This window comes from Trypanosoma conorhini (genome assembly GCF_003719485.1).
Source record: "Trypanosoma conorhini strain 025E chromosome Unknown Tco_14.4_contig_00530, whole genome shotgun sequence".
NCBI classification, from domain to species: Eukaryota; Euglenozoa; class Kinetoplastea; order Trypanosomatida; family Trypanosomatidae; genus Trypanosoma; species Trypanosoma conorhini.
The window spans coordinates 1-13341 of record NW_021704620.1 but is presented as its reverse complement, the minus strand read 5'-3'; the positions used below and the strand labels follow the sequence as shown (position 1 = coordinate 13341).

The window sequence follows — 13341 nt, the reverse complement described above, 5'->3', positions numbered from 1 at the left end:
CCCGTTCATGCTCTCACCATCCTTTTTTTTCTCATGTTACATTCAGCCGAGTCAAGCGAGGGGCGGCGAGAGTGCGGGGGTAGAAATAGACGCGTGGTGCCACGCACCCGCTCACTCGTCTCTGCCCTACGGGGACGCATGTTTCTTTTTTCTTCTTTTTGATTTCCGAGCTTTTTTCCCTCTTTTTTTTTTTTCTGTTGTTGCCGTCACGCACGCGTGTGGACGTGTTTGCGCCTGTGCGTGTTTGCGCCTGTGCGTGTGCGTGCGTGCTGGGGCTGCACCGCCCCTGTGTGTGCCGCTTGGCGCTTCATTGGGGTGTCTTTTCTTCTTCTTCTGTTTTTTTTTTTTTCGCTTTGCGTGGCGGCTGAGTTCTCTCCCCCCGCGGCAACACACCCGCCCCGCGCCCGCAGAGGCCTTCAGGTGGCCGGAAAGCCGTGGAAGTCAGGGGGCGGATGCTGCTGCGCGTCCGAGGCAACGGCGCCTCGCCGGAGAACTCGCAGGCGGCGCTGGTGTACCTGCGCGGTTTTCGTCGCACGAACACGCGGCCCCCGTCCGGCGTCTACTCCCTGGGCGGCGTTGCGCGGCCGCTGCTTTACCCGCATTTCCAGGTGGGCATTGAAACCCCCGCGGCGGCCGCGGATGCCGAGCTGCAACGACACCTGCGTCAGGTCGTGTGGAAGGAGCTGTGGAACGTGTACGACATCGTCTACGATGAGCTGCGCCTCTTCCCCGACGCGCAGCCCACGGCGGCCCTTCTTGCTTCTTCTGGCAGTGGCCCGGCAGAAGGTGTTGCCGGGTTTACGCGACTCACGGCGCGCGGTGGGGGTGAGATGGCTGTGGTTGTCACACATCACTTCCCAGCGGGCGAGGTGCCGCCTGTCGCCCACGACGTGCCTGCGCCAGGGCCGGTGGCGGTGGTGGTGGTGTTGGACGTCTCGGATCTGCCGCTGGCAGATGCGGCCACGAGGGTTGCGGCGGAGGTGGCGTGGCTGGCGGGCTACGCGTCGATGCAGGGGGCACTGGCCCACGCTTCGCACGTCGTGGTGCGACTTCCGTACACGTGCGACATCTCCACGGAGGGGAACCGCAGCCCCCTGGTGCAGGAGGGGCTCGACTTCATCGGTGAGCACATCGCCCTGCTCGCGCAGAGCTTCGCGCGGGCGACAGGCGACTGCGCGCCTCCGTCAGTGGAGACGTGTTTTGTTGGGGCGAGTGCCGCGCAGTTGCAGGAGACGCTGGGCCGCCTCTGTGCGTCAACGCACGCGCCTAGTCGCACGGAGAGGGGTGTGCCCCGCGAAGGCGTCCGCCTCTTCGCCGGCGATCAATACCCGCAACAACACTCTTCGCAGAAGATGCAGGTGCTGCAGGCCATCGCATCAGCGATCGGCGTCGACGTGTCTTTTGAGCCGGTCCCACTAAAGAGTCTTCTGGACGGCGCTGAGGAGCCGTGGGATGCGTCCACCACGCGGGAAAATCAGGTGCTGAACTTCTGCCCCTGCTGTGGACACTGCGGCAATCACTAGACGAGCAAACGCATGAAAGAATAAAGGAAATAAAAAAGGGGGCCCATTGGTCCCGCAACCAAAAAAAAAAGAAGTAATATCGTGTTGTTGTTGTTGCTGTTTTTATTGTTCTTGTTTTGACGGCGGCCGGGGGGACAAGGAGGGCGCGGATAGACGTCGGTTTGGCGCGTCGCTGCACGCGCGTCCACACATCCCGGAGACGGAGGAGGAGGAGGGCCAGCGGGAATGAGAGCAGATGCGAGAAGGCGTGCAATGCGGACTGCGTCTTATTTTATTTTTCCCCTGCCTCCCTTTTTTTTTTTTGTCCTGCGGCTCGCCGTCACTCCTCCTTCTTTCTCTCTCCCTCTCCGTCTCTCGCACTTGCCGGTGGACGGCAGCGGCAGCAGCAGCAGCAGCAATGGACGCCGTCGCCGGTGACTCGCTGGAGTCGTATCTCTCCCGCTACCGGCTGCGGCTGCTGATGGACGAGTGGCTCGACGTCGTGGCGCAGCGGCAGCCGGAGGACCCCTTCTCGTACCTCGTCGGACTCATCAACGGCTACAACCGGGACGGCTGCGGGCTCGTCACGTGTGAAAACAAGTGGTGCGAGATGGTGATTCCCGCCTCCGAGTACGCGGCCCACCTGGCGACCTGCTCCGAGGTGGGGAAGTGGGTGAAGTGCACGCGATGTAACGTGCGTGTGGAGGCCTCCCGCATGCGACAGCACAAACGCAACTGCAAGCTGGAGAGCTGCGCCTACTGCGGGGAAATGGTGGTTCCACGCCTGCGGGACATGTGCCCGTGCAAGCTGAAGGCGGATGCGGAGCGCGCCTGCAGGAAACAGGCGGGTGTCGCGCGGAGGCGCGACAGTATGGCGTCGCCGCCGCCTTCCCCCCCCGTGCCGTCGTCTGCAGGCGCCCCACCGTATCTGAGGCGACCGTTGTCTTTTCCTTCGCACTTGAAGGACCGTCTCATTAGCATTCAGAACAGCTGGCGGAGGACCTTTCTGCAGGAGCGCTTTAAGGACCTCTGCTTCAAGTTTGTGTGGCAGGCGTTGGAGTTGTACCGCGAGAAGCAGGCGACAAAGGAGTACATCGCCATTCCGCGGGACACTTCAACCACGACGTCGGCGCAGCATTTCCTTAACTACGCGGCCCTTATGAGGGGCTGCATCTCCGTCTCACGGTTTGAGGCGTTGGCCAAGACAATCACGTCCGGGGCGGTGGTGGAGTTTGCAACGGCGGAGCGAATTATATCCATGGCCATCGGCATCCTCGCCGCCCGCCCGCTTGTGCAGCGTGTGACGATTCCCGAGGGGGGTGACGTGGTGGTGATTGGCGACCTGCACGGGCAGATGAAAGACCTCCGCGAGGCGATTGTCCTCACCGGCGGACTGCCGAACCCGCATCGCTACTTGGTCTTTAATGGCGACTTTGTGGATCGTGGCTCGAATGGCATGGGGGTGCTACTGTACGTTTTTACGCTTCTCTGCGCCTTTCCGTCGTTTGTGTTTATTAACCGCGGGAACCACGAGGACACCCGCGTCAACGCGGAGTACGGCTTTGAGACGGAGGTGTACGGCAAGTACGGCATGGAGCACGCGAAGCGGCTGCTGGAGGTCATCGTCGACAGCTACCAGTCGATGCCGCTGATGACCGTCCTCGACGGGATGATCCTCGTCGCCCACGGCGGGGTGCCACGCCTCCCGGTGACGCTGGAGCGCATCGAGTCGCTGGGTCGCATGCGAGACATTCCCACGGCAGGGACAATCACCGACGAGGAGCAGATCATCGTGGATATCCTCTGGAACGACCCGGTGGAAAAGTTCCACTCGCGGCAGTTGGGTCTGCGACACCGGGCCCAGCACTGGCGCACCAGCAAGCGTGGATGCGGGGTGGAGTACCTTGCCCCCATCACGGAGGAGTTTCTTCGGCTGAATAATCTTCGGCTTGTGGTTCGTTCCCACGAGGAGGTGCAGGCCGGGTTTGAGCTCGTGCATAACGGCCAGTGCTGTACGGTGTTCAGTGCGTCGAACTACTGCGGCGTCTCAGGCAACCGGGCAGCGCTCGCGGTGTTTCCAAAGGGGTCATTGCACCCTGTCTTCCACACGTGGTACGTGCGCAACGACGAGGTCGAGATCGACGCGGCGACGACGAGGGAGCTTCTGCACGAAATCATGGCGGCTGACGGTGGTAAGGGGGAGAGCGACGGTGACGAGGAGGACGTGGGAGGCGGGGAGACGGCGGGCAAATTCAGCGCGGCCGAAAAGACTGCCAACGACGCCGCAGGCGGAGGTGAAGTCACCCACGCGGCAGGGGGCGCCGCGGAGACGGAGGCGGAAGCCGGGGCCGGAGCCGATGCGACGGCGACGTACTCCTCATCGGTGAAGGGAAAATTGATGTCTCGCCTGAATGTGCTTATGCAGCTCGCCGAAATCATCTTCCGGAAGCGGTACACCCTCTTGTCTGGGTTCGTTGGCGCTGACTATGAAAAAACGGGGATCATCTACAAGATCGAGTGGTGCGAGGTGATGCGCAGCGTCCTGGAGATCGATCTTCCCTGGTACTACCTCTGCAAGTTTGTGGCGCCGCAGGAGGAGCTGGAGGAGGTGCCGTGTGTGCGGTACGTCTCCTTCCTGCGAAGGTTCGAGGCCCGTTTTTCGTCACAGTACTTGCTGCCGTTTCAGGTGGCGATTGTGCGGCGCGTCTTTGGCGAAATGGACTTGCCGGATGACCTGCTTGGCCGCCTCAACGGCGCCGACGCCTCGGAGGCGACGACGGCGTCGTCGCTCTCGCACGGCCAGTGCCAGCCGGTGGCGGCGGCGGGCAGCAAAGCCGGCCTGTTCCCGCCCGAGGCGGTGCGGGGGATGTCGCGGAGCAAGTCGTCAACGCTGCGCAGCCAGGACTCGGACGTGGCGCACTCGCTGCGTCGCTCCAACGCCGTCGAGCCGTGGCGCCTGCTGAAGGTGGACTTCAACGTTTTCGCCTCCGTCCTGCGCTCCCTCTCGCACGTGGCGGCCACGCTGGAGGACGACGCCATGTACGCGCTGTTTCAGTACCTCGACTCGGAGGAGTGCGGGCACGTGGTGCTGGGCGGCCTCGTGGACCTCGTCGAGGCGACGCTCGATGACGGGGAGGAGATTGTGCTGCTCGGCACGAGTGTCATGCTCGACGCGGACTTTGGGATTCTGGTGCGGGATAACGAGAAGAGTGCACCGCCGCCGACAAGGGGGAGCGAGGCCGCCATGACATCCTTCACCTCATCAGCCGCGACCTCGCTGAAGGACAGCCGCGGCGAGCCGAGGCGGGAGACAGACCCCGCCGCCCCAGCTGACGCGGGGCAGGAGAAGCAGACCGAGGCAAAGCCGGAGGGAAAGCTGCTTCTTTCCTCACTCGTGCTGTCCTGTACGCCGGGAAACGCCGACACGGCGGCGATCAACTTTGGCCAGGAGCTGAGCTCGGCTGTGAAACGACCTTCGCGGACCAGCGTGGACGAGAACGTCGCCGATGCACTTTGGCTCTATCCCGCGTTGCTGCGCCTGCATGAGGGGTTTAACTACGGCTTACTGACCTCCTTGCAGCAAAACTTTCGGAACCTTAACCGCACCAAGGATGGTAAGCTTACCTTTGATCAACTGAATGTTGCACTGCAACTCATGGGACGACACATGCGCGAGCCACTCACCAATGAGCAGGCAAAGCGGATTTTTAACGCCATACGCACAGGCGGGAAGCGCTTGACGGGGCTGCATCCGCAGGATGCCTTCGCGGCCACCCGCTCCGAGATGTATAGTTCGGCGTCCGTGACAGCAGCCATTGAGGAGCCGACGACAGTGCAGGACAGCAGTGAAGCCCCCGATGTATTGTATATCACGATGAATGAGTTTGTGAAGTTCTTTTCAATCACTTCCATGGGAGGCAGTGGGCTGCGGCGGCGCAGCGTCGACGCGGACAGCCTCAAGACGACGACCACGCGGGGGGGTGAAACTTGGGCAGGCTTCAGCGCCACACGCAGAAGGAATAGTAACTTGGAGACCTTCCTCGAAGAGCTGCGCACATGGCCCCACGCAGAGGTGTTGGATGAGCTGACGGTGGGGTCGTTTAGTTCCCGCTTTGGCAGCGGCAAAACGTTGCTGCGGGCGCTTCAGGAGCTGATGCGCGCCTCGGCGGCGTCGGCAAGGCTGGCGGCGGGCGTGTCCCCCAACCGCGGCCCCTCCCTATCCCACTCCGTAAAGCGTGGCACCGGCTTCAGCTGTCCGCCCGCCACCAGCCCCTCGAAACTGCCCGCGTCGAGCCGATCCAAGTCGACGCAACAGTCCACATTAAAGGAGCTGCAGCCGACGGAGGAGGCCGGCGGCCCCGATGATGGCAACTTGCCCAAAACTGTCGTTGGCGCCTTACCCCGCGCTGGGAACGCGACCGCAGCTCCCAGCATGGCAACCGAACCTGCTCCTGCCTCAGCTCCTGGGTCTGCACCTGCCTCGGCCTCAGCTCAGGGGTCTGTACGTGCCTTAGCCTCTGCTTCTGCTTCTGCTCCGGCTCCTGGCTCTGCTTCGGGTGACAAGGCCCACCCTGTCGCCGGTGCGAAGGTGACGTGGAAGCGGCGAACCGAAGAGGTGCATGCAGCTTCTAAGCCCATCCCTTCCAAACCGTCCAAAGCCTCTGCGCCCACGGCGGGTAGTGCTAGTGGTGCGCAACCTCGCCGTGCCTTGCTCACGCAACCGCTACCGCAGAGACGCCTGTCCCGTATGCGGCTTTCCTTTCAACAAAGTGGGGCGCCAAAGGCGCCGTTGGGGTTAGTACCGTCGCGCGAGGGAGGAGGAGCCAATGCGCCGAGTAAGACTGGGAACGCGCCTGGGCTTCCAACCGTCCGTGGCACGTTGCCGAAGACGCCAACGCCGCCGCCGGCGCGTCCTGAACCCACCGATGCATCGGCGAGACGCAAATGACTTTTTTTTTTCTGCGGTCCCAATATCCTTTCTGCATGTTTTTTTTTTTTGCTTTGTGTGTTTCCCCTGCGGAGTGCGTGTGTAGGTGCGCGTCTGTGACGACCCTTTTGGAGTGTACTTGTTCAGTTTCGTCACACACCCACGCGGAGTGTGTCCAGAGGAAGAAGTTGCTTGTGTGTGTGTGTGCCTGTAAAGTCTGCAGCAGTGGGCAAGAGGTTCCAGGGGAACGTGGTAAAAGACAGAAGTGAGCCTCTCGCGCCAAAAAAACAAACAAAAAAACAAACAAACAGGGAAAGAGCCGCGGTGGTGAGAGCAGCAGATGAATGCGCGTGTGCCAACCAATCAAACAGGGAGCCCGCTTCGCTGGTTGCCCAGTCATATACTTCGACCTTCCTTTGCTTTGCCGCGTGTCATGCTTTTTTTTTCTCCATGGCTGCGTGTCTGCCCGCCGAGTTTTCTCCGGTTCGCCAAGTTTTCATTGTCGCCTCCCCAGCTCTCCTGTGGCCTTATGTATCCATCGGTCCTTTGCTCTGCACCGGGGGGGGGGGGGTGTGTGACGTCGACAGTTTGGAGGCACCAAAAGAGGCAAGAAGCAATCAACAAAAAAAATAATAGTAATAACAAATACTGAAGGCCAGACGGAGAGATGCGTGTGGGGCGAAATTCGTGTCGTCCTTTTTTCGTTTGTTTTGTTTTTTTCTGTTCATTGTGTCTGTTTTCAACTCCCTCTTCCGTGGCAATATCCCTCCCTTCCGGTCTCTCTCCCGGTGTGTGTGTGTGTGTGTGTGCTTCCTTCCTCGCTCCTGCTTGCGCAGCGTGAAACGGGAATAAGGCAGCCGGAGGTGGATTAACGCCGCTTCTTTTGCGCCTTCGTGAAAGTCCTTTTTTGTTGTTGTGTTGTTTGTATTTCCTTCTCTTTTCCTTTGCACGCCGCCCACCTGCCTCTCTTCCCCACCCAACGACGACCGGATTGCCTCATGTCATGCTTTTTTTTTCTTTTCTTCCTTCCCGCATTTTTTTATTGTCGTTCTTTTTGTTGCCTGTTGGCTCCAATTTGGTGCCACTTGGAAGGGGGGAGGAGGGGGCGCGTGCTGCGCTTTCGCCGCGCGGCTCGGTGGGGTTGGCGTTTGTCGTTCCACGCGGAGGTCTCATTTGCAAATCTCCGTGCGTGTGCCCACACACACATATATATATGTGTGTGTGTGTGCGCATGCACTCGTTTCTTTTCCCTCCCTCTCTCTATTGCCGCATCTGCGTCTGCTATTGTTGCCGTTTCTGTGTGTGTGTTCCTGTTGTTGTTGTTTGTTTGTTTTTTTTGGGTTGATCCGCGTTTGCGGCCGCGTTCTCGCTCGGTGAGGGGAGGGAGGGCGGCGTTAGCGGCCAGTGACAGAGCTCATCAGGGAAGAGGGGCGGTGCGGCGGGGATGCAGCGCGGGGGGTGGGAGCCGGTGGCGCGGGAGGACCGCGTCGCCGACAAAATGAAGAGCGGCACCGCAGGCGGCGGAGATGAACACGTGACCGCCCTGCGCAGCAGCCAGCTGGCCGCGGACACCAATGAGAACCTGCTGCGGGCGCTGCGGGCGAGTGAGGCGACCAACGAGACGGGCTACGCGACGCTGCAGCAGCTGGGGCGGCAAAAGGAAACCATCGCCCGCACCCTGGCGGGCGTTGAGGGGACGCGGGAGGAGTTGAGCGGCGCCCGAAGGACGATCCGCGACATCCGCGTAGGCGTCTACAAGGAGTGGGCGGTGAAGGGGCTCGTGCTGCTGCTGCTGCTGCTGCTGGACATCGTCCTCTTCTACGTGAAGTTTATTCGGCGCTAGCGCAGGCAGGGGCGGCGGGAGGAAGCACGAACGACGAGACACAGGCGCATCTGTGCGGGGGGACGTCCACACTCGCCTCCCCCTCTTCTTTCGTTCCCTCTTCCTCCTCCTCCTCTTGTGCGTTGCGGCGGCAAAAAAAAAAAGAATGCTAAGGAAACGACAACAACACAAACAGCGAAGGAGCAAAGAGAAGCGGGGGGGGGCCAATGTACGGAGGCACGTTCCAAAAGAAAGTAACTGCACCACACCTTTCGTTATTGATTGATGGGGCTCAGGAGATACACATATATATTTTTGTATTTCTTTTTTGTTTTTGTTTTTTATGTGTTCGCTTTTCGTCGTTGTTCCTCAGAAAAGTGTGCATGCCTCTCTACTTTTTCCTTCTTTTCTCCGCCGGTTTTTTGCTTCACACACACACACACACACACAATTGCAACCGCAGGAGGTGTGCTAGTCCGGCATCCAGCACCATGCGCAACTACAACAACTTCAATCGTGTCTGGAAGGCGCCGCGCCGCCCGTTCGAGAAGGAGCGCCTCGACCGCGAGATGAAGCTGTGCGGCCAGTACGGTCTGCGCTGCAAGCGTGAGATCTGGCGCGTGAACATGACGCTGTCCAAGATGCGCCGTACGGCCCGTCTGCTGCTGACGCTGCCTGAGAACCACCCTCGCCGTCAGCTGGAGGGTTCTGCCATCATGCGCCGCTGCCACGACTACGGCTTCCTCGAGGAGGAGAAGGACAAGCTCGACTATGTCCTCTCCCTCACCGTCCCTGACATCCTCGAGCGCCGCCTGCAGACCGTGGTGTTCAAGAGCGGCCTCGCCAAGTCCGTGCACCACGCCCGCGTGCTCATTCTGCAGCGCCACATTGCCGTGGCCAAGCAGATTGTGACGATCCCGTCATTCATCGTCCGCGTGAGCTCCGAGCACCACATCGCCTTCGCGGATGCCTCGCCCTTCGGCAACGGCCGCGCGGGGCGCGTGAAGCGGGTGAAGAGGAAGGCGGCCAAGAAGGCAGCTGCCGGCGGCGACGACGACGAATAAGGCGCGGGACAGGAAAAAGAAGCGGTGCTGCTGATGTGACACTTCACATGTCTTTTTTCTTGTTTTTCTTTTGTTTGCTTTGCCTCCTGATTCTCGTTTGCGGCGCGTTTTTCTCCCACTCCCCCGCATGCTGCCACTGCGTCCCCCTACTGCCTGAGGTTGCGCTCTGAAGTGCCTTTCACTTTTTGTCTTCTTTTTTTTTTCTTCTTCTTCTTCGTTTGCCCTGCCTGCGTTATTTCTGCTGCTTTGGCAACGGTCCCCCCGCCGAAGCAAATAAAGAAACTTTCCGCCACAACTGAAGGATCTTCTGTTTCTGGCCGCCCGCACATTAGGAGCTCCCATTCGTTGGGTGCGGCTGCTCTGGACACACACACACACACACACATACAAACACAAACACATAGGCAAGCAAGCAAGCAAGCAAGAGGCACTTTATATTTTGTGTTCCTCTCCTTCACACGTTTTTTTTCTTTTTTGCCGGTGTTGCAGCATCTAACACACAACGACACGTACACACGCGCAGACCTTCTGGTCTCTTCCCACCTGTCTACGGGCACCACTTAACACACTTATCTTTTGCTTCCTGACTCCCTCGTGGCTGAGTGCAGTTTTTTTTGTTTTTGTTTTTATACTGGCGGTGCCAATGGACACGAATCAGCGCAGCCAGCCGTACCGCTCCTACGCGGCTCTCGCATGTGCCACCGTCGCGAGACTTTCTGCAGAATACCCGGCGATTCCGCTCGTCTTTGGAGTGTCGGTGCTGGCTGGCGCGCTCGCCGTGTATGTATCGACGGGATCTCCGCGTTGGAAGGGGGCCCCAATTCTCTTCAGTCACGGCAGGAGCCGTGAGCAAAGCAGCTTCTACAAAAATAGGACCCATTCGGCAGCCTTGGCCGCCGTTTGCACATCCACGCGGACGCCATGGTCTACCGGTAGGGAGGAGGACGTGCTGCCGGAGACGGTGGCGGAGGTCGGCGAAGCCCTGCACGGTGATGCGGAGCAACGGAGTTTACCTGCACCGTCGAGGCTTGACTCTCCGCAGCAGCCGCGTCCTGCCTCCCCGCACTCCGCATTTCCGATTCCGCTCCCTTCTCGTCAATGCAAGCACTGCGCACATCGCCAGCACAACTGCGCCACCGCCAATGAGTTCAGTGCATCCGCCGCGGCGGTGCGGGCGCCGACGGCAATCGGTTCCTCCGAAGAAGTGCTTGGCACCCATCAGTTTTACCGGAGCCCTAGCGAATGCGCTAGCAATAGCAGCGACGTTGATACGCCCACAGTTCTCTTTTCAAGCGGTGCGGCGCTTAGTGATGAGGCGGAGGACCCGCATTTTGGCGAGGTTGGATGGAATCCCGCAGTCTTCTTGACGCTGGATGGGGTCTCTGAGGCTCCGCTTGCGTGTGGCGAGGAATGCACAGCTGGGCGAAGTGGCTCAGACGGGAGGCGGGAGTTTGGGGAGACGGAGGAGGTCGCGGGGGGAACGTTGCAGCAAACCCTCTCACACCTGATCGGCGCCTCCGCGGTGGCCCGGCCAGCACGCGCGAGTTCCAGTCGGGCGGCCAGCTTGGCGGCCAGCTCACAAGTGGGGCAGTACCAGTCGAGGTCTGTTTCCGTTTCCCTTGACGGGCGGGCGGCGAGCGCGGCGGCGGACGCGTTAGCCGCGACGGACTTGGGTGAGTTGGAGATGGAGGAGAGCGTCGGCGAGCTTGTGGCCACCTGGAGTTACCCCCGCGCCTCCTCCGAAGCCGCCGCGGGGCACGGCGAGGAGTGCGTGCTGGCGGAGTTCCCGGGCGGCGCTGCCAGGCCGGTGCAGCTTGAGGCGCAGCTGCGCAGCCTGGAGACGCGACTAGAGCAACAGCTGCGCGGCTCAGTGGGCCGCTGTGAGGCCAAAACTCCCGCCACCTGCCACGACGCCGAGGCCGCCGCAGCTTTGCCGACAGCCGGGAGCCGTCATGAGGGGGAGCAGCCCAACACGAGACTCTCCTCCACGGACAGGGCCGACGCCTTTTGTCCGCCACGGCGGGATGCGTCGTGGGTGCACCAGCAACGAACGCCGGCATCCCCTGCCGCGGTGCCCCAGGAACATGATCGGCGCGTGGATGACGTCTTCGTGCGCCCCCGCGGCGACGGTGCCGCCTCCTACTCGTTGTCGCTGACCTACCACGACGCCTACGGTACCGCGCGCACCATCGACACGCAAACCCTGCCACCGCTAAACCTGCCCCCACGAAGTGCGGCCGCCACACCGAGTAGCACAGCGTTCACGGGTTCTGCCACCTCATCTCGGCAAACTCCGCCGTCTTTACAGGAATTTAGGCGCGACGCTAGTAGACGTCCGCTTGCGGCCACCGGCTACAGCAATTCCAAGTCCAATATTGGTCTTCTTGTGGCTCCGCTGCCCCCTCTGGAGCCGAACACGGGGCCCCACCTGCAAGGGTTTGCAGGAAGGAGAGGCGAGCTTCGCATTGGCGCCTTTTTGGGTGGTGGATGTTGCGGGAAGGTGTACGAGTGCCTGAACACCGAAACAGGTGAGGTGCTCGCGGCTAAGCAGCTCCTATTTGATGCCAAGGACCCAAGGCTGCGGTTTCGGCTGAGGCAGTTGGAGTTAGAGCTGGAGGTGTTAACCCTGGCAACGCGCCACGGCATGCCCTGGATCGTCGGCTTTCACGGTGCGGAGAAGCGAGGGCACTCGGTTCTTATGTATTTAGAGTACTGCCCACGTGGTTCACTGCTGGACTACATGCTTTCCAGCAGGGCGCAGCCGCCGCTGGCCACGTCCCTGGGGTTGTCCACGGCTTCTGTGTCCAGCCTCAGGGGGGCAGCGGCGGAGCAGACGGACGCACCGTCGTCCGCGGCCGAGGCAGCCTCGCGGGTTGAGCAGCAAAGGCAGAAGAAGAAGACGACGACGATGCCGACGGTGATGATGACTGGGGGAAGTAGTGACGGAGGCTCACCCCTGTCTTCCACGGCGACGTCGCTTTGCTTTTCCGCCGCAGCAACCCCGTCCCAGAAGAAGCCTGCAGAGCCTGAGATAACGCTTCTCTCAATAGAGGAGGTGCAGCATTTTACGCGGCAGATTGTCGAGGCCCTGCACTTTCTCCATTTTCATGGATACGCCCACTGGGATGTAAAAACGGCGAATATTCTCGTCACCGAGGAGAGGGATGCGCGGCTTGCGGACTTTGGGTGCTCCACGCGCCTGCGGCGAAGTGTGGCGGGGTCCGAGACCTGCGAACCGCCAGGGCAGAAGGAAGGCGCATTTCATGAAGCTGCGACGTGGCACGCGGGTGCCGCCGCTGGCGCCGCCGCTGGAGCCGCGTCCAGGGAAACCCCCGAGGCTGCGGCCTCACCCCCGTATCCTGTTCTTGCCGACGATGACGCCATCATGGGGCTTCGTGGCACGGCGGTGTACATGGCCCCCGAGATGATTCGCTTTGAGCGCTATCGCCTTGGCACCGCCGCTGATGTGTGGTCGCTTGGATGCGTGGTGATGGAGCTCGCGACGGGCGCCGCCCCATGGCGACACTTGGCGAAGGACAAACTGAGGGTCCTCTTTCGCGTCGGCTCCGCCCGCGAGGAGCTGCCGCTGCCGCCAAACGTCGTGCGGGCGGCGGAGGCGGCGCGGGGCTGGTTGGCACGCGCGGAGGACCGCCCAGCGGCGGCGGAGTGGCCGAATCGCCGGCGTCTGCAGGTGCGAGGCGGCGGGGGCGCGACGGAAGCCGAGGCGGAGGCCGCGCGCCGGTGCGCGGGTGACCCGCCGGGTTGCGCCGAACGCCACCGGCGCATGCGTTTGCTTGTTGCCCTGGAGGCTTTTCTCGCGCTTTGCCTGCGAATTCGCCCGGACGACCGGCCGCGCTGCGAGGAGTTGCTGCTCCACCCCTTCCTCGCCGCCGGCTGAGCGCGCGGCTGCGGCCCCTCCCCGAAGGAGGCTGGAAGACGAGAAGAAACGAACGAAGCAAAACAAACACAAAAAGAGGAAGCCTCCGCAATGAGGGGTGCGGGTAGGAAAAGTTTTTACGGGAGGTT

General features: G+C 61.3%; 5 protein-coding genes across 5 annotated transcripts, besides 14 other annotated features; all 5 read left to right on the top strand.

The window, feature by feature from the left end:
- Positions 1–214: 214 nt before the first annotated feature.
- Positions 215–265: a microsatellite.
- Positions 266–320: 55 nt separating this feature from the next.
- Positions 321–349: a sequence feature (A-rich).
- A 103-nt stretch (positions 350–452) lies between these two features.
- On the top strand, positions 453–1523 carry Tco025E_07156 (uncharacterized protein; the record flags this gene model as incomplete). Its single annotated transcript, XM_029374023.1, has 1 exon — positions 453–1523. The coding sequence occupies one exon, from the start codon at positions 453–455 to the stop codon at positions 1521–1523; it is 1071 nt and encodes a 356-aa protein (XP_029225866.1).
- Positions 1524–1605: 82 nt separating this feature from the next.
- Positions 1606–1642: a microsatellite.
- Positions 1643–1842: 200 nt separating this feature from the next.
- Positions 1843–1879: a sequence feature (GA-rich).
- A 17-nt stretch (positions 1880–1896) lies between these two features.
- Positions 1897–1920: a microsatellite.
- Positions 1921–6450, top strand: Tco025E_07155 (serine/threonine protein phosphatase-like protein; the record flags this gene model as incomplete). The annotated part of the gene is made up of 1 exon (XM_029374022.1): positions 1921–6450. One exon carries the CDS (start codon positions 1921–1923, stop codon positions 6448–6450), a length of 4530 nt encoding a protein of 1509 aa, XP_029225865.1.
- A 260-nt stretch (positions 6451–6710) lies between these two features.
- Positions 6711–6737: a microsatellite.
- A 480-nt stretch (positions 6738–7217) lies between these two features.
- Positions 7218–7238: a microsatellite.
- A 475-nt stretch (positions 7239–7713) lies between these two features.
- Positions 7714–7726: a microsatellite.
- Positions 7727–7766: a sequence feature (A-rich).
- Positions 7767–7873: 107 nt separating this feature from the next.
- Positions 7874–8272, top strand: Tco025E_07154 (putative Qa-SNARE protein; the record flags this gene model as incomplete). The annotated part of the gene is made up of 1 exon (XM_029374021.1): positions 7874–8272. One exon carries the CDS (start codon positions 7874–7876, stop codon positions 8270–8272), a length of 399 nt encoding a protein of 132 aa, XP_029225864.1.
- Positions 8273–8347: 75 nt separating this feature from the next.
- Positions 8348–8387: a sequence feature (GA-rich).
- Positions 8388–8563: 176 nt separating this feature from the next.
- Positions 8564–8611: a sequence feature (A-rich).
- Positions 8612–8679: 68 nt separating this feature from the next.
- Positions 8680–8701: a microsatellite.
- Positions 8702–8742: 41 nt separating this feature from the next.
- On the top strand, positions 8743–9315 carry Tco025E_07153 (small subunit ribosomal protein S9e; the record flags this gene model as incomplete). Its single annotated transcript, XM_029374020.1, has 1 exon — positions 8743–9315. The coding sequence occupies one exon, from the start codon at positions 8743–8745 to the stop codon at positions 9313–9315; it is 573 nt and encodes a 190-aa protein (XP_029225863.1).
- Positions 9316–9503: 188 nt separating this feature from the next.
- Positions 9504–9531: a microsatellite.
- Positions 9532–9679: 148 nt separating this feature from the next.
- Positions 9680–9740: a microsatellite.
- Positions 9741–9958: 218 nt separating this feature from the next.
- Positions 9959–13213, top strand: Tco025E_07152 (putative protein kinase; the record flags this gene model as incomplete). Its single annotated transcript, XM_029374019.1, has 1 exon — positions 9959–13213. The coding sequence occupies one exon, from the start codon at positions 9959–9961 to the stop codon at positions 13211–13213; it is 3255 nt and encodes a 1084-aa protein (XP_029225862.1).
- Positions 13214–13341: the final 128 nt, after the last annotated feature.